Below are 20,860 nucleotides of genomic sequence, written 5' to 3' on the forward strand. Positions count from 1 at the left end.
TCAGTCTAGGGATAGTGTGAGTGTGGTGAGGAGGACCATCCTTCAGCTTTGCATAGTGTGCAGCTAGAGTAGGGACAGCTCAGATAGTTTCACTGTAGGTTAGTCAGACCATGTCATTCATACACACATTAGTGTGGAGTAGGGACAGCTCATATAGTTTCAGTGCAGTGTAGTGAGACCGTGTCAGTAATCTTGACATTAGTGTATAGCTACAGTAGGGACAGTTCAGATAGCGTCAGTATAGTGACGGTTGAACACTATCTTTTTGATTGCGTTACTGACAGTTAAACGCCATTTACTTCTGTGTGCGTTACTGCCAGTTTAACGCCATTTACTTCTGTGTGCATTACTGCCAGTTTAACGCCATATCATTTTGCGTACGTTACTGTCAGTTTAACGCCATATAGTTTTGTGCGATACTGTCAGTTTAACGCCAAATAGTTTTGCATGCGTTACTGCCAGTTTAACGCCATATAGTTCTGTGTACGTTACTACCAGTATAACGCCATATCATTTTGTGTGCATTACTGCCAGTTTAATGCCATATCGTTTTGCATGTGTTACTCTCAGTTTAACGCCATATAGTTCTGTGTGCGTTACTGCCAGTTTAGCGCCATGTAGTTTTGCATGCGTTACTGCCAGTTTAACGCCATATAGTTCTGTGTGCGTTACTGCCAGTTTAACACCATATCACTTTGTGTGGGTTACTGCCAGTTTAACATCATATAGTTCTGTGTGTGTTACTGATAGTTTAACACCATATAGTTTTGTGTGTGTTACTGCCAGTTTAACGCTATATAGTTTTGTGTGCGTTACTGCCAGTTTAACACCATATAGTTCTGTGTGCATCACTGTAAGTTTGGCGCATTATATTGCAGTATATTATAGTGTATCCGTGGAGTGTGTCTGTGTAGTGTGAGTACTCAAATTAAAGTGCACCAAACACCCCTTTACATTGATTAAAGTGCATCTACATACAGATTTCAACTTCTTCTTTACATTTGCTTATAAGCACCGCCCCCTCCCTCCCAATAATGTCTGAGATGACAACAAGGAAAGCCAGACGTTACCTTGGCACTATAAGGGGGCCAGCAACAAATGTGTCCACAGGCAAAGGTGGATGTAGTGGTCAGTCCTCAAGCAGGGCATCATTTCCTCTGTTTAGTGAGTTTGTCCGTGCTATCCAGCCACTTACTAAACCTTCCTCATCCTCCACATCCTCTGTCACACAAGTAGAAACAAGTGTGCAGTCCCCTGCAGTTTCCAGAGTGGATAAATCTGCCTCCTTGTCCATATCTATTCCTGCCATAGCCTCAGCATCAGCCGTTGAGGAGTCAGTTGAGTTATTTGACCACAGCATCAGCCACTTGCTCCTTGATGATGCCCAGCCATTACTGGATTCAGATGTTGGTTCTGAGGTTGAGGATGACAGGAACAAGAGCCTAGATAGAGGAACACTGGTAGACAAGTTGGCATTCATGTTCCCCAAGCAGCAGCGCATTGCCAAGTTGTTTCCCGTGGTAATGATGAAGATGGAGGAGATGGAGATGATGATGATAAAGATGAGGTCACTGATGCGACTTGGGTGCCAGAGCAGAGGAGGAAATTGAAGGTGAGGCAGCACGACCCCAAGGAGGCCGACATCAAGAAAGAGTAGAGAGCAGCCACCCTATTCCATCACATTCTGCAGCTGTTATCTCCCGGCCCACTCCACAAAGCTCAGCTGTCTGGGCCTTTTTCAGCACATCTGCAGCAGATCACACTGTTGCTATCTGCAAACTGTGTCTCACGCACATCAAACGTGGCAAAAACACCAACCATTTGGGTACCACATGCCTAACAAGTCATTTAATGTCCAACCACTCAGCCTGTTGGCAAGAGCACCTAAAAGCCACAAAAAAGGGGCACAAATCTGTCCCTCCTCCCCCTCTTCCTTACCCACTTCAGTCTGCCTCTGTGATATCGAGTCATTACCTTTCAGCAGCATCCACTGACATCACACCACCAGCTGTAGACTGTAGCTGGCAAATTTTTCTGCCCCATCTGCTGCAGCAGAAAAAAATACAGTCCCTGCCACCCACATACCCAGCGTCTGAATGCAAGCTTGTCAAAGCTGTTGGCTCTCCAACTTCTGCCTTTCAGCCTGGTAGATTCTGCCCCCTTCTGTGAATTTTCACAATGTGCTGTACCACAATGGCAGGTTCCCAGTCATTATGACTTTTCACATAAGGCTGTTCCATCTCTCTACCATGATGTGGAAGGGAATGTTCTGAAATCACTGGGTAAGGCAGTCAGCCGTAAAATCCACCTTACTGCTGACACGTGGTCCAGCAAGCATGGGCAGGGATGATATATTTCATTCACAGCACACTGGGTAATGCTGCTTGCAACTCCAAAGGATGCAGGACAGGGCTCAGTGCTGCAGCTTGTTGTGCCCCCACGTCTCCATACAGCTGGTAGTGATGATGCCAGACCTGTGAGCTCTACCCCTCCTCCTCCTCCTTCGCCACCTCCATGCCCTCCTCTGCAGAATTGTCCTATGAACATCAGGTACCCACTAAGCATTCAAAGGGCTGTTCTCAGAGCCAGGCTAAAAGGTGCCATGCAGTGCTTCAGCTGGTGTGTTTTGGGGACAGGAACCACACAGGGGCAGAGATTCTTGCAGCTCTGCAGGGACAGGCACAGAGGTGGTTCACACCATGCCAGCTGGAGCCAGGAATGGTGGTGTTCGATAATGGCTCAAACCTCCTGTCCGCCCTTAGACAGGGAAAATTAACACATGTGCCATGCCTGGCACATGTCCTCAATTTGGTGGTGCAGTGTTTCCTAAGTACGTACTGTACCCAGAGTTGCAAGATGTACTATCACAGGCCAGAAGAGTCTGTAGCCATTTCAGGCAGTCATACACAGCCAGTGCTCGGTTGGCTGAAATTCAGCGGGAAATCCACCTGCCCATAGACCGCCTGATTTGTAACATGCCCACCAGTTGGAACTCAACTTTGGGAATGCTGCAGCGGCTATACATGCAGCAGAGGGCCGTCAATGAGTATCTGTGCCAGTACGACATGACGACAGACTCAGGCCGCCTCTGCTTTTTTTCCTAACGCCAATGGCTGATCATTAACCTCCCTGGCGGTATGATTATTTCATATTTTTGATGCTGAAAGCGGTACCATTATTTTGCATGGAAATTTGGCGTTATATATTGTAGGGCTATAATTCTTAGGAATAACTCACTTAAATCTGTCCAAACAAAAGTCTAGCAGACATCCCGGGTATGATAAAGTTTGAAACACGAAATCATAAATTATAATATAATAAATAACTATAAATAATTATACCAAATAATAATATAATAATAATACAAATTATTCAATAATGTAATCAAATCAAAAACACTGAAATTTGCTCCGTTGCAGAATTGTTGCTGTCATTACTTTTCAGTGTTTGATGACGGATCTCCCCACAAATCACTATCGCTCAATTCTGCGAGTGATTTTAATTTATTATCACTGTTTTCTAGCTGGTCTAAAACCACTTTTGATGTAAAGGGACGGTTTTGGTTGCTATGGACAATCTCCAGTTTTCAGGCAGAAAGAACAGTTTTTATAATATAAAACTGCATGCAGGGCACTGGAGAAACAACTAGGGACAAAAAGAAGGTGAATGTAATGTTATCTGTAAGATTACAGTGTACTGTATGTATAGTGTGTGTTTCACTTTTTGAATTTGGCGCCGTTCTCCGTCCCCGTGCGTCGCAATGCTCGCAGGGAACGGAGATTGGCTCCGTGATAAATCGAGCGGAGGAGGAGCCGCTCACACTGCAGGGAGACATAGCAGGATCCAGGGGACAAGGTAAGTAAGCTCTTCCTGGATCCTGCGATGCGATCCTGAGTCTGGCTCGGGGTTACCACTTTTGGTTCTGAAATTCCACCCCGAGCCAGACTCGGGAGTACCACCAGGGAGGTTAAGGATGCATGCACTGTATTGTCACCATTTGAGGAAGCCACAAGGATGGTGAGCAGTGACAGTGCATGCATCAGTGACACAATCCCTGTTGTGTTCCTGCTGGAACAGACTCTGCATGGCATTATGGACAGGGCACTGGAGGCAGAGCAGCAGGAGGACTTCCTTTCCTCTCAAGACCCACTTTATCCAGACACCATCATTCCAATGTCACAAAACACACAGGAGAAGAGAGGGGAGAAGGATGAGGAGAATTATTCTGGTACTTTCATAGGCTTTGAAGAAGAGGAAGACATGCGTAAATCTGTAAGCTTTCCAACCCCAGGACGCTTGGGAGTAGTACGTGGCTGGAAGGAGGAAGTTCCAGATGCTGTCATCCTGAGTGACCCCGAGGAGTCTGCTTCTCAAGCCTATGCAAATTTGAGACGCATAGGCAACCTCATGCTTCAAAGCCTGCGAAAGCACCCAATACGTCGCATAAAGGAGAAGGATGATTACTGTTTTTCCTGACTCCAGTGGGTTACAGTGTGGTGGAAAACGTTGTTTTGAGTCTTCTGTTGGTCAAGAGAGGAGCGTTAGAGAAGGTGTCCACCTAAGTGAGGCATTTCAGAATTTTTTTAGTCCTCGCCGACCAGGGCTGTCAGCTTGCACATCCCATCAGCAGTGTCTGCATCACATGGTGGATGATTACCTCGGGGCCAAAACAGAGATGGAGAGCTTTCCAGCTGATGATCCACTGACTTACTGGGTCATGAGAATAGACCACTGGCCAGAACTTGCCCAGTATGCTATTGAGTTGGGCTGCCCTGCATCCAGCGTGCTTTCAGAATGGCCGTTCAGTGCTGCAGAAGGTTTCGTTACTGATCATAGAACGCGTCTGTCCACAGACAGTTTGACTTTTATAAAAATGAATCAGTCCTGGATTACCAGCTATGAAGCTCCTGATGCCGATATCACTGATTAAGTCTTTTTAGGATGTGGAATCTCTGCAGGACTTCGAGGCTGCCTAGGTTTGAGGGTGTTCAATCATTTCATCTGGAAGAATGTTTTTGGTATAGGTTTCATGGGCACAATTAACACCCAAAGACCAATTTTTCACCTGTTTGACAGGTGCATATCATTGCAATTTTTTACAGCAAGGCCAATTCTTGCTTTCATCAAGAGTACCTCTATAGGGTTACGGTGGGAAGGCGCCCCCGAGACCCAAAGAGTAATTTTTCTGCACCTGTTTGACAGGTGCATATCATTGCATTTTTTTACAGCAAGACTAATTCTTGCTTTCATCAAGAGTACCTCTATAGGGTTAAGGTGGGAAGGCACCACTGACACCCAAAGACCAACTTTTCAGCACCTGTTTGACAGGTGCATATCATTAAAATTTTTTACAGCAAGGACAATTCTTGCTTTCATCAAGATTGCGATGGGAAGGCAACACGACACCCAAAGACCAATTTTTATGCAACCGTTACTTCTTTCCAATGTCAAAGTGACACCGGAATGTATCCAAAAATCTCTAATCTTGTTCCCAGTGCACTACATTTTGGCCTCATCAAACACAGGCTCCCCAGCTGTTGCTGAGCAAAATAAAGGCAGCTTGCAGGGAAAATGTAATTTTTTTGGCTTTATAAATGCAATTATTGCTGCAGCAGATTCTAGACATGGTACAGATCTGCCACTTTACAGGTAGACTAAGGGGACCCCCCGGCACTATATTGGAAGGAATTTTTCATTTTTTATGCTTTCACTTTAAAAATCAAAAAATCGCTGCACATTTAAAAAATTTAGTTTTTCACAAACTTTTTTTTATTTATACATGTCCCCCAGGGCAGGACCCGGACCCCTATAACCATTGTGTGCCCAATTGCTTGCATATAAGCCTTCAAAATGGACACTTTTGATTTTTGACCTTTGGGTCCCATTGACTTTAATGGGGTTCGTTATTCAGGTCAGAACTTTCGCGGTGTTCGAAATTTCTGGTACAAACCGAACAGGGGTCCGTTCGGCCCATCCCTACTGTCAAGCTGCACCAATGTATGATTAAAGATTAGCACATTATGTGAAACTGTAATATAGTTAAAGTGAACCTATACTTTTCACATTTAAGGCAAAGAAAAAGGGGTAAACACATAATATTCCACCCCTGCTATCCACAGTTATATCTACCTTTCTCATATTATCTCACTGCCCATACACCTGTCAGAGTCCTGCAACTACGCCTCATTAAATTTCCAAGCTGAGCTGGTCAGTTTGTGCCTAGATGGGTTTAAAGACCCTCCCCCACAGCTGCCATGTGACAGACAATGGGACTATCAATTGGCTGGTTCACTTTATAATATTTAAACATGTTAAATCAAATGTTTCTGTTATTAACAATATTTAAACATTAAGTTTAGGAATTTGGATTGGTTGGCATATAGTTTCAAAGCAGTGGGCCACATTTGTGAAAGTTTGGTTTCCACCTGCCTCACAAAAAATGTATAGTTTTCCTTTATACCCATAGCAACCAATCACAATACTTGATACTACACTTGGAAAATGAGAGTCCAAATAGGCCCTGTATGGTTAATATTATAAAACCACAAGGATATACATCTGACTAAAATTCTCTCTCTCTGTTAATTGACTATACTAGAATACATGCTTTTTAAGAGTTTGATGAACTTTCTCCATGTTTTATATGTTAGATTTGTTTTATATATTTGTAAGAGTTCCTAAAATTTGGTATCTTCTAATAAATGCAATTTAAGGTATCTACATGGGGTGCTTTGCTCACCTTGAGCCGTATTGTCTCTGAAAACAAGGCAAGTTTTCCTTAGTGTAACTAACAAACCACTTCTATTTATGCATTATTATCCAAGTATAATGACAAATGAAGGTAAATCAAATGAATTGTGAAAACTGTTGTTAAGGGATAAATCTCCTAAAACACAATGAGGTTGATTTAGTAAAACTGGAGAGTGCACAATTTGGTGCAGTTGTGCCTGGTAGCCTAACAGCTTCTAACTTCAGCTTGACAAAAAACCTGGAAGCTGATGAGTGTCTATGAGCTGCACCAGATTTTGCACTCTCAAATTTTAGTAAATTAACCCCTGTGCTCTAAGAAAAACCTTAAACTGGGTGCAGAATTTTCCTAAATGTTAGCAGTGAAGAAACTACTGCTCCATACTCATTGTTGTATTTTAAAGCAAATATTATGTTTTGGAACATCATATAACCTTGTAATTACTAAAAAAAAATGAATTATACCAATTAATTTAGTAACATTGGGACATATTGGGCGTTATTTACGAAAAGCAAATCCCCTTTGCACTACAAGTGCAAAGTGCACTTGAAATTGCACTGAAAGTGCACTTGGAAGTGCAGTCGCTGTAGATCCGAGGGGGACATGCAAGGAAAATAAAAAACAGCATTTTAGCTTGCACTTGTTTGGATGATAAAATCAGCAGAGCTTCCCCTCATTTCAGATCTACCCCTCAGATTTACAGCGACTGCACTTCCAAGTGCACTTTCAGTGCAATTTCAAGTGCGCTTTGCACTTGTAGTGCAAAGTAGATTTGCCTTTCGTAAATAACCCCCATTGTTTAGATATGTGTAATTATATACATCTGGTTGCTTAAACCATTTTTTGTCATTACAGGCTTCTTTTTTGAACTAGATTCGGTAATGGAACCCTTAACACAACACAGTACCATGACCGACTTGGTGCGCTATGTTCGACAAGGACTTCACTGGCTACGCATTGAAGCGCAGTTATTGTAGTGTCTACTCTTTTACATTTCCTGAATTCTACCTCTACCGGCAAAAAGACAGTCGCTGGTGGAAATATACTCATGTACCGTAATTTCAGATTTTTATATTATGTCTCTTGGAAGTGGATTTTAACATCATTGCGAATTCCTATCACACCGTAGCATTTATTGATTTAACCATTAATGATCAAATCTTATGCCTTTCCACCTCTTGGATCTCCGTACCTATGTGCTTTATAAAGCAGTACATGTTTAAAAAATATTGTTTTAGTCTTCACTGCCTTTACTCAAGAATGTGATGCACTTTGTGAAGATTTGGAACAAAACCTTTTTGGTACATAAGTGTTTTGTGAAATCACTTTAATTCAGAAAATTGGATTTTGAGTATTACATTTGCAGAAAAGTTATTTGCCATAGTAATAATTTAAACAAGTACTAATTAAGCCCCATAATATAAAATCTACACAATATATTTATTTCTGCTGAAAGACAAGAGATCAGCCAATATTACAATAAAGCCATTTGGCCAGAATAACCATGTTTACTATGGTATAACTCACTGAACCAAAACCGACTGGAACAGTTTGCTGTTTAAATTATTTCAAATGTGTTGTTTTTTTTTAATTAATTTAATTCATATTGTTGTACTGCCGTTTCTTTCTCTATTTGAAAACTTGTTTTGGAAATAATAAATAATATTTTATATTATAAAACCAACAAAACAGAAACTATAGGTATAAACTGGATTTTCACATAGAGAATATTACTGCAGATTGTATCATTTTAACAATTTCCATCGATAAGGTACAGTGATGTGCAAATTCAGTAGCCTGCAGCAACCGGATTGTCTGCATAAAGTTGCAGTCATTCAAAAACTTTGTTGTAATCCATAATCACTAATCATAAAAAAAAATGTACAATATCACTGCCTACAACAAAGTGCTGAAACATCAAACCCTAATTGGCTGCTGTGGGTTACTGAGCATCATTGTTCTTTCCACAATGCAACTAATTAAAGGCCATAGCATTAACCGTTGTATTAAATAACTTGGATGCTCTTGGAATAGAATATATTGGTTATTCAAATGGTATAATGAAAAGTATACCTTAAGGGACTATTTACTATTACTTATCAAGAATAATTTTTTGCATTGTAATTATGTTTAGTGTATTATTTATGCTGAAAGTTCCCTAGAAGTGTAGACATTGGTTATATTATTAATTTAAATTTAATTTATTAAAACTATAATATGTGGGGTTATCAGTAGTTTGATACAAATGCATGATCAGCATAGAAAGGCTTTTGGGCTAAAAACTATAGAAAATATTGAATTTCTATTTATTTTCACATTGGCTACCTTCCTTATGAAGCAAATTGAATGGAGTAAATTAAACCAATGTATTCTAAAATGACCTCAGATTTCAGATTAAGAACCAAATATGCTTTAACCCCATACCTTCTGCTGCTGAAGATGTTAATTTAACACAATGATTTAACACGATACTGTATGCTTTAGTGTTTTTTTTATTTTTTTTAACAGCACAGCTCCAGACACTTTTTCCAGTTTTGGACAGAGTGGGGAAGGCAAAGAACCTCAGTCAAGTTTTTATTTTGGTCTGTGTCCCAATTGGAGAGATTTTTCCTCCTTCGATATGTGATAAGAAGTGATGGGAATTCTCTTCAGTGGGAACAAAACTGCAATAAAACCTTTTTTTTTATTTGGGTAAGGGTTTGATCCTCTCCTCTCTGAATAGTCTTACTGCCTTTGCCTTTCTTCCCCAGTAATGACAACTCCTCCAATTTTTTGTCCTACTGTCGCAGGCTGTCAGGAGGATTGGAAATATTGAAATCTCCCCAGCAGTTACGGACAGCAATACACATTTGATAGAAATATTTATTTTTCCAAGTTTAAAAAAAAAAAATAGAAAAGGTATCTGGAGCTGGACTTTAAAATCAAAGCACAAACATACAAAATGGTTTGGGGTATTATCTTAATAAAATGATACACGGATGTCAGATTTATAAAGCTATATATTTTATGTTATGAACCAAGGAATATGAATATCCTTACATACCTCCTAACTGTCTGCCTTTGGTGGGAGATTTAAAAATCTGGGGGACCTATTGAAGCTAGACATAATTTACCCAAACTAAACTGGGGCCATATCCAGGCGAATCAGAGGTATGGTTTAGTAGTATGCCCTGACTTTATTCTGGACGCTTTGGAGATATGTCACTTCCAGCAAGATACTTTTAGTACTGAATTTAACAAAGGAATGGTTTCAAGCACCAAACATTGTGAGGAACCAAGGCAACAAATATTTAGGCCTAGCTCATTGTTTGCTGGAACTTTGAAAGAACAAAGGCTGATATGACAAGTATCAATTCCTTATAGAGAGGCAGACCTGTTCAACAAATTACTTAGGGGAACCATCATAATAAGTAAAAGTTCTTGTTAAGTTAAAAAAAATCAGCCATAATCCTACTGTTATCATATGTCCAAGTTAATCAAAGCCATTCACCTTAGAATGGAAGTGCACATCTTCACGCATGACTGATAAAAGCATTGTTTGTCAGTTGGATCATCACCTAAACAATGACCACTTTTCAACAATACATCTATGCGTTTTCTTAGTAAATCAAATTTTTTAGGTCACTGCTTATGAATCAAAAGAAGGTCTTCATCTTGGGTATCATTATGATTATAATAGTATTTCATGGTACTTTTCGTGACTTGGAAAATCACATGAATTCAAATGCTTTAATCATAGCAGAGATGAAATCCAGCTTTTTTACAAGAGATGGGTAGAGGTAACTGACTGCTATATACATGTCTATTTTGGTTTGCATTAAAGCTGAACTCCAGAAAGATCCAAAAAAAAACACAAAAAAAATGCAGCTATGTTGTTATTATTTAAAAAAAAAATATTTTTAGCTGCAAATTACAACCTCTTGAAACCACCTGTGCAGCAACAGTCAGACTTGGAAAGGGAGCACAGCACTAGGAGCCAGTTGTGCTTTGCTGCACACACATGTACTGACAAGAAACAAGCTAGCAGGAGAAAAGAGCAAAGTGAGTAGAGGGATAAGCTGCTGCTGCTGCTGCTCCCGCCCAGTCCATCTGCAAACACAGGTATAGTGTATTACCACAGTGCTATCACACTCAAAAGCACATGTGTCAGGTGTGTACCTCTGTAATATAATATAAAATTGTTTTAAATGGGCAATGAATGATTTATAAATATATATAAATTACTTTAAAGCAATAGTAAAAAAGCGCTCAAAACTAATCCTAAATTTAAACAAAAAACACTCACATATACAGTAAAGAGTAATGAATACATAAATTCAAGTAATGCTAATAACCCAATTTCTGTTTGTTGGACTGTTTTTAGTAAATTTAGAGCACATTTTAAGTATGCTATTTACTATGATATATATATATATATATATATATATATATATATATATATATATATATATATATATATATATATATAGTATACAGAGGATAGTTTTTGAGCACTGTTTATTATTACTTTATAGCAGTTTATGTACTGTATCTTTAAAGGCAAGTGCTGCCTGCACTTTTTAAATTTGTTTTGAATCTGTAAACATAAACCGGGGACAGGAGATGACCTAGCTTTATTATTTTATTTCAGCAGAAAGGTCTGGGCACGGGCCTGACTGTATAGTCTAGAAGGGCCATGTAAATCTAAGATCTGAATGAACAGAATTACAATTCTTTTGGTTGGCAAAAAAGCTCATGTATATGTATTTTAGCTCTCTAATTAACTGTTTTCCTGGACTTCAGCTTTACATTATTAAATACTGTTATTTAAGAAATATATTAACATTTTAAGAAAAACCCTATACGTATAGTTATTGTCTTGTAGAGCCATGCCTACCATGGTTAGTTACAAATCCAGCACTTTGTTGGGTACATCTGACTGACGAGCTGTATTATGTGATATTATATGGTACTGTTCACGTGTACTAGAGTTAAGTGCATTTCCTCTAATGCATTGCTGGCTACTGTAGCAGCCAAAGGGGTAATCACAGCAATAGTAACATTTTCAGAGACTGTCTACCAGCCTTGTCCTGTATTTGGAAGTGCCTGTGCATTTAAGGAAAATAATCAATTTTCTGCTGGATAATTTAGCAATGTATTTTATTTATTAAACTTTTTTTAAACTAAATAAGTGCAAACATGGATGACTGACATACCATTATGTTTACAAGTTTAAATGTAAGTTAATTTTCTTTATTCAGGGAGTGGAAGAAACTGTTTTAAATTAAGTGGTACATGTGCACGTCAACAGAATAAAGTTACAAACCGTAGTGGTATATGGAGATACTGTATGTATACTGTAGCCATAGATTACTGCACAAACCAAATTGCACATCAGTTGCTTCTTGCTATTACTAAATAAAGCTCATTGGTGTAATTAAAGCAGAAGTAAAGTCACCAAATGCACTTTCAATCAAATATCCCATCTTGCGAGCTTTAAATTGTGCACACTGCAGCACCCAAAAAATGTTTGCAGTTTGTGCAGCAGTGAATAAAGCCACAAATCATGTTTGTGAACATGTATTGTATGCTGTGCCAGAGCAATATCACTCTCCTTGGTAGTGATAAGGTAGTGATAGCGATGATTGATTAACCTCACCTCATAGGTGAACAAATGGTGCATGCACAAGCAGATTTGGACTAAATTGGGAGAATTATGATTATAGATAAAATGTATTAATAAAATATGCTGGGTAATAAGTTATAGTGCAATGATGTGGCTGGGTTTACTACTGCTTTAATGAATGCAACAGACGTGAAAAATCACTCACCAAACATGATTTCCTGCTTCTCTGTATTTAGTATTATGCTGTTAACTTTTTTATCCGTATTTGCAAATAGGGATCTTTTCTTGTTGTTATTTAATATCTATTATATTTATTTTAGTGTCATGTATAAAACAACTTGCCAGCACATTGTCATATGAAGTTTCTTTTTTTCTTCATGTTAGATGTAAAGTACAATGGCCCAAATTTAAAGCTGAAGTTTAATCTGCTTATATTTGCCTTCCCTGGTTCTTCCTTCCCCACCTTGTCAGCATGCCAATGCAATTATTAAATACACCCTTTCATTTTTTATAGCATTGCTTATTTTAGACCCAGTAATGACATCACTGGGTTTCTTTGCTCTCTATGCAATGCAAGCAGATCATGGCTGTTGGAGGGACCAGCAGGGTGCTGTACATAGCTTCCTTAAAACATCACAGCTCCTTGCCTTAGTACTCCTCTCAAGAGCTCTCAGATCTGATGCTCTTGTTAGGAGTTATGCAAATACTACAATGCCTTGAATGAATGCCATTCTGAAGGATTGGGGGTACCTAGAGTGACTGTATTTTCATGCTAACTGCCCAAGATAATGTCCACATATGATGCTGAACCTCAGTGATTGAAATAAAACTGAAATCCAAGTATTTAAATCAATGCAGTGAAATAATTCACTTTGTGGATAATATTTATAACCTATCTTGTTCCTTTGTGCTTGTATTAGGTTTTGATGCATCTATTGTATCCAGTGGGAAACATCCAATCATTTCTTTTATACTTCCAGTAAAGCATGGGGACATTACTAGGTTAGACAAGTTGTTATGGGCAACAAACAAGCATTTCTTCTCCAGACACTATGGCACATGAAGCCCAGTGTGTTCTTTTGCGGAGTGCCATATTTGTACATACAGGCTGGCATACACCCATGCCAGGTCTTTCTTCAGAAAGTCTAATGCTCTTGAAGTTCATTTCTTCAATGTATTGGTGTAGCTATTTAATATGCATAGGAGTATAAATGTTCAGATAAGGCTTGATGACTCAAGAAACTATCTAGATCTATTGTGCTAGGTAAATCTGGTGCACCTCATTCTTTTTGTGTATGCAGTTAAATAATTGCACAGCTCCCCTGGCAAAGGAACTTGAAGAGAAGGCCTCTGGTGATGTCTACATCTGACCCTAAAAAAGTCAATGTTAAACCATCATTACCATATTTACAATTTTCTAGAGGTAGCAAGTCACATTTTTCACTGGGCAAAATTCATACCTATCTATTCAAGCATAAAGCCAGCCATAGATGTATTAAATTGTGGCCAGTTCAGCAGTGACCAGCTGAAACTTAATACATCTATGGGCAGCCTGATTGTACCCAAGTCAATCCATGAATCGATATCGGTACAACCAACATGTTGGATTTACATACAATTGCTGCCGGCTGCCATAGTCGTTAGCTAATCATTGTGTTTTTCTGGCCTGGAAGCCCCCCCTGACAGAACACAATAGCTCTGTGGGAGGGATTTCTCTATCAACACTGACTGTGTTGATGGGGAGTCCAGATGGGATTTGCATAAGCGCCATACACAGTGCTCATATTGAACCGTACAGTCCATAAATCAAGAGCCTTTTAAAGTGGAAGTAAACCTTCTGCCAAGGAAGCTACCATCTTGCCATCTGTTTAATCTTCAACTGCCATGATGCTACACATGTGAACAGTTATGACACCAGCCGTGGTGCGGTCTCCTGGAAGTGGGGACAGGTACCTGTCAAATAAGGGTACACGCTCCCCCCTCCCCCCAAAAGGAACCAAATGTGGCAGGGGAGTGGGAAGGAAGCAAACAAGCAGAGCTTCCCCTTTTGGGTGTAGCTCTGCTTTAAGGAATGGGAATTGGGTGCATGCCTCCTAAAGTGGATGTTTGAGTAAGTTTAGTTTGCTTGAATACCATCACATGTCACAAAATTTCACACCAGTATATGCTAAAAATACATTGTCAATCTGCTGCAGGTAGGAGGAAACACTTCTTCAGTCTCCCCCCCCCCCCCCGGTGATCTGATTGAAAAATTTTGTAGCAAGTCTCAAGGTGAGAGGGGCAACCTTTAAAGGAGTTGTAAAGTCAGAAGGTTTTTTTATCTTCATGCATTCTATGCTAGCTAAAAGAAGATAAAAAGCCTTCTGTGTGCAGCAGCCCCCCTCAGCCCCCCTAATACTTACCTGAGCCCCATCTCTATCCAGCAATGACCACAACTGCCTCGAACATCCAGGACTCCCCTCCTCATTGGCTGAGACACAGCAGCGGCGCCATCAATTCTGACCCTAGATGGTGCCTAAACAAAGACAGTGATGTCCTTTAATGAAAATAGCAGAGAAAGGCATTGTCAGGGGAAACGTGATCTCTATGATAATTAATAAATACCAATAGGTGTTACGTTGACACATTACTCAGCATACATGCGTTTAACAGATAAAAAAATATTTTTCTGGTACTTGGTATACTTTAATAGATAGAGTCTTGTGTCTCCACTCAGGAGACCTGACACTCTGTGTATCTGGTGCTCCTGATGGAATTACCCTGAGGTGTCTAGAGATGGCCACACAGTGCAGAAAAAACTGAAGATAAATTGAACAAAGCAATAGATGATAAATGCTTAAAAGTAAATACAGCCCTGCATACAAGCACAAGGGGATACAATAAGTGATAAATACTTTTAATTCACTGTTAGGCCTTTTAATATTAAACTTATTAGATAGATAGAACTGGTAGCAAATGTTATATATAAGTGGGATCGATTAAATGAAAAACTTTTCTATTCAGTTTATAGAACTGTGTAGACATCCGGCTTATAATTGTGTGCAATAGGTTTTAATGCCCAGTAAAATACAGGGTGCATTGATTGATGAGCTTTCTACACTGCCTCTTTTTACTGAGAGTATGTTCTATAATGCATGGCATGACCTCCTGACCAATAAAATCTCTGATTTCACCTTATATGGAGCACCTGGTTACTGAGAGTTCAGTGAAACCACTTATCTGTATCAGGCAACATAGTCTTGCCTGTGTGGTGCAAATAAGTAACTTAAAAGGAAGAGGAACATGAACAAAATAAAAACATTATCTATACTTAAAGGGTAACTCCACTCTTGTGAAAAAATATAGCAAATAAAATAAAGTAGAGCATAAGTACTACACAAGTCATATTGTAATTTAATGTTACTAGAAAATACTTTTTCTTTTCAAAATGCAATTTTCTGTAAAATGCAATGCAATATGGCAACTTTGGAGGTTTTCTGAACACAGCTGGCATACAAAATGCCTCCAGAAATGTAAACTCCTGCTTGGGTTAAGAATGCTGCACTAAGATACAAGTCAGGTTTTAGGCCTCATGGAAAACACCACTTTTAGGGGCATCTAGCATTTTTTTTATGCCTCTGAATAAAGCAGCATGTTAGCATGTTAGTTCATGTGCGCATACACATGTAGGGTGTAAGGGGGACAAAAATGGCCCAAGCACACATTTCTGGTGAAGCGTATTTGCGCTTTTTACAATTAAGTTCACATAAATCATATAGACATGCATAGACAAGTATAAATGCATTCTAGTGGCTAGAATAGAATGTGTTTACGATATGCACCTCTAAATGCCATGCACATGTAAACACGTATAAACACGCATAATTACATGTCAAAATTAGCATTTGTTTCAGCACACATAGGTGCATTTTGTTAGAGAGAAGCACATGAGTTCTTAGGCAACCCTCTGCAATAGAAATGTAATTTTTGATGAGATACTCCCTAAGAGTTAACCACTTATAATGGGGTGCAGACAATATAACTTTTCTTATCAGAACACTGCAATTAACCACCTCCATTCAGACACAGTATCCAAATACACAAAGTGGAACAAACAGCTTTTTCTTCAGAGCAGAGCAGAAACAGGTAGGAATTTGCAACAAATTTGGTTAAAACTCCTGCAATGTAAATTGATCACACAAAGGGGCTTGTTTTATTCTCAACAAGAGTAGTTATTTTCTAAAACTGTCAATTGCAGATTGTGCGATATTAAATATATGTTAACCATAAACTGGAAACTGCTATTTTGCACTTATTAAACTACAGTATTAGAAAAAAATAAACTGGAAGAGCATTTAGGAAAATTAATGTTGTCAAGAATTACCAGATACTTACTTTCATTTTCTGCCTGCAGTCAAAAAAATACAGTTGCAGTAAGATTGTTTTTTAGAGAAGCCTTGGAGATGCCCTTATACACTGTGCCCTGCATATTACAATGCCTCACAATAATAGGCAATTAATCTGTCATTGATCATAGGATCTCGTATTTTTTTATTTCACTGTAATTAATGTGCATATGTTCTTCGGTAATATGTCCTTTTATACAAGCAGAATTAACAGTTGAACACAGACTTGGAGTCTTGAAGATTTGTGACATTACATTTCGCATAGTGAACATTTTCCTCTATCAATTTACAAAATCCTGAGTAATACAACTAGGGCTCAACACACTTTGGCAACTGGTTTGCCACACCATTAGTACCCATGAAACATTTTCATTTTGTTCCAGGGTTTTACCTAAAAAAAATATTTTTTGGCTTGAGCAGAAAACATTGCTCACTTATTTTTATGGGTCTCAGAACATAAACCTAAAACTGAAACTAAAACCTATGAAGCATAAAGTAAGAGCAAAAATATGGCACAATGACCCAACTATTGTTGAGAGTTGTCAAACCTGTAATGTGACTTCTCTCCATGACCCTGCTCTAGTTATGCTCAGTAATGAAGCTCTGAAAATTTCTTTTATTCAATTATGTGCAAACAAAAATATTGTTTTTTTTTTCCTTGCACATTATTGAGTATTCTTTGCAAAGTGAATTCTTGTCACATTCAATAAGGGAACATTTATTTGCAAAGCAAAAGTTCCCTTGCAGCAAGTGAAAAGCTTACTTGCCTTTAGTAAATCATCCCCAATGTTTTATGTAAAAAAAATACAACTCAAGTACCAAGGAGCCTAATGCCAGGTTCACGTGCCTGGGGAAACCCGCATCCAATTTGCACATATGTGAACCCGGCCTTAAAGTCCACATCAGGATAGCTAAACCATTTTTGTAAAACTTGGTTTTGCATTACGTTACAGAAAAATGGTCTGGAGTTCTACAAAAAAACTTACTATGAAATCATTATTGTCAGTCTAGAAGGAGGATCACATGAATCTTTTTTTGATGTGATATTACTTTTAATAATGTGCATGCAAGCCCTATATAATCACTATGCATTTTACAGTAAACATAAATAACTTGTGGCTGTCCAAATATAAAAATGTGTTTTTCATTTTGCTGATATTTTTCATTTCTGATACAGTTTTGCCAACCATTGATTTCATCCAACTTACTGTATTTTTAATTAAATGCAGTCTATTATTTCCAGATGAAATAATATTTTGTTCTTGACTGCAATGCTTTACTTTATTGAAAAGTAAAAATGTACAAAATGAAAGCGCAAGTGTTACAATTTCATCATCAAGGCACTTTAAAGCATCAAAAGTATTCATATTAGCTTCAATTTTATTGCAAAGTAAGGGATGAATTATGTATTCGTTCATAAGAGAAAGCTAGCTATCGCAGGAATAGTGTTATACTGAATGCTTAATCATTTAATAACATATTACAATGTGCTTTTATGTTAATATTTTGGAAACTGGCTATCCTCTCTTCTGACATCAAATACAACCTATTAACTGGTGACCAGTCTTTAGAATGTATACAGTACTTGTTTGTGTCTTGGAAATGAACCCCTTTATTATTACGGTGTGAACACCAGTATTTTATTGATCATAAAATAGGCACTTTTCCATACTCAGATTTGTGTTTTTGTCAGCAGCAGCATGCCCAGACTGGCAAGCTCACAATTCTGACCTTTGCCAGAAGGGCTGTTGTGTCAAAGAATTTCTGGAATGGTGTGATATGCTTGGCTGCTAGCTCAGCTACTTTTATGCCAGTGCACAAAGAATATTGCTCCAATAGGTTTGGCAAAGTTTGGTCACATATATGTGCTAGTATGCTTTATATGACCAGACAGATTTTTTCTCCCACTGCAGGTGCTTGTTGATTCGGTAAAGAATTGTTTCCCCTTTTTAGGTCCCGTCCAACTGTACAATTACCATGCAAAGCTACATTTTCAGTATCAAATAATTCCAAAATATTTTACTATAAAACATAGTTATTCCACTATAATACCTGAAAACTTGTAGCAAATTTTAAGCTAGGAGATGCCAGTTAGCGGGAGAGCCAAAAGTTTAATATACATTTATGTTCTAGGGCAGTGTTACAATTTTATATGCGTACACTACCATCGAGAACCTTTATGTCTGACCTAAATCTTCTTAAACATTTTTACTTCACATTTACTCCACTACACACATATTTAAGCAACAACTTAGCAGTTTTGCTAAGCTACACTCTTTTAGAGGTCCAAGAGTGAATACTAATTGGCAATGTTACCGGGTATACTATTGCAATCACAAGATGAGCTTTGTTCAGTTAGCTGGTAAACCTAGCTCACACTTGACAAATCAATTCAGGTTCATGTCTGTTGCAGTGAAATTGTGGAAAAAGTGTACTTTATATTTCGAAAGCATTTCAAAGTTTCCAGTAGTTGTTACCTATATAACTGTGACAAAAGCTGTTAAATGTAAAACAGGTTCGCCATACAAACAACTAAACATTAATGACTTTGGCTACTTGAAGCATTAATAGAACACACAAATAGACTGACACTCAGTTCTACCTTGCAACACAAATGTGTCTGTCTGTAGAATTTATACAAATTAAGTTTTGCATGCCAAAGATTTTTTCTTTACAGAGAAACACACATTTCAAACTTAACAATGCATTATCTCTGTTAGCTGTGAGTGATCTCTAGCTGTGCAAGGAATTTCTAAGCTTGTTCTTAGAAAGAGAATATACCAGCGGCCATAATAAGGTCTGTGACATTTGTACATAGTATAAATATGAAATGTACATATGTGCATGATTTCCGAAGAAACAGTCTAGTCTTAGTTCTATCCATGATCAGGTTAAAATTCTGGCATTGTCTATCAGCCTGTTACATAAATGTATACTTGATTGTTATATTAAATTTGCCTAAACAAAGTAAATTTAAAGCTGGCCATATGTGAAGGTGTAGTTTAATAATATGATCAACATACAAAAATCTTTTTTCATCAATATGCACAATTCAACCCATGTTGCACAACCACCCAATAGGCTGTGGACTGCACCATGTTTTACATGTCTTTAGCATATAGCATAGAGAGACCCGGCCAAACACTTTTTTTGTGGACACTAGGCTTTTCATCCAAATATTTCCTCCAACCTTGGTGGAGGCATAGAGGTGTGCAAAGGCATAGAAATCATAAACTTCACCTTCCATGTATGGCCACCCTTGCTATATAGGCAAACACAGATTTTTGTGAACACAGAAGGGTTATTACCCTTACAGATACCAAAAATATCTGCATATGATCTTCAAAAAAAAACTTTAAATCTGCTCAAAGTCTTTTTGTATTCACACAAAAACCAACAGATTGTTGGGGTTCTTTTTGATTTTTAGTTAATTTTAATAAAGCATTGTCATTGCCGCATTTTGTACAGTCATTGTTTTCTTCCATTTATCTGTTTCAGATAAGAACTTTGTATTTTTTTACACGGGGTCCACCTATACATACATACTCTTAATAATTCCACAAGGTATCCTTGTTTTAATGAGCATGTTATCCTTTGTAAAGGTTTTCGTAAGTTAAAATGTTTTGTACAGAGTTTAACTGTTATAATGTTTAAACAACTATTACCATGCTGTGGTACTGAAGTATGAGCTTTTTTTTAATTTACTTTTCTATTTTTATTTTGCTTTGAATGTAAAAAATGTATCCTGCCTGTTTTCTATTTTTTTTGCTTTGTATTTTAATGTGTTGCACAAATTGCTTTTTTAAAAAAAATCTTATTTTATTCAAGACAGGGGTGAAAGCAACAGACTCTCATGTTCTAAAATGGTTTTTACCTGATGGCTGTAAGAGGATAAAGCAACGCTTTGCTTAATTCAGCAGTGCTGGTTCCTTTCACAGCTGGGGGAATAAGTGCAGTTCTAATGTTTTTAAATACTATGTCATTGTATAAATAATGTTGTCTAACCTGGTATGTCTGTGTCTCTCATAGAGAGATTAATTATGCTGCCAGAGCAACAAATTATTTAAAAAATTGTCAAATAAAATTTTTATTAAAAAGAAAATATAGTATGTTGTGTTCAAT

At 38.1% G+C, this 20,860-nt stretch overlaps 1 protein-coding gene across 2 annotated transcripts in view; it reads left to right on the forward strand.

Annotated features, from left to right (window-relative positions):
• Positions 1 to 16,106, forward strand: part of AFF2 (ALF transcription elongation factor 2) — a 976,027-nt gene extending 959,921 nt beyond the window's left edge. For both annotated transcript variants that reach the window (XM_073599267.1, XM_073599268.1), the window contains one exon: positions 7,604 to 16,106. In XM_073599267.1, coding sequence (XP_073455368.1) covers positions 7,604 to 7,725 — 122 coding nt within the window. In that variant the 3' untranslated portion in view covers positions 7,726 to 16,106. The remainder of the gene's footprint in view (positions 1 to 7,603) is intronic.
• The last annotated feature ends 4,754 nt before the right edge of the window (positions 16,107 to 20,860 follow it).

Source organism: Aquarana catesbeiana, linkage group LG09 (genome assembly GCF_042186555.1).
Source record: "Aquarana catesbeiana isolate 2022-GZ linkage group LG09, ASM4218655v1, whole genome shotgun sequence".
Taxonomy (NCBI): domain Eukaryota; kingdom Metazoa; phylum Chordata; class Amphibia; order Anura; family Ranidae; genus Aquarana; species Aquarana catesbeiana.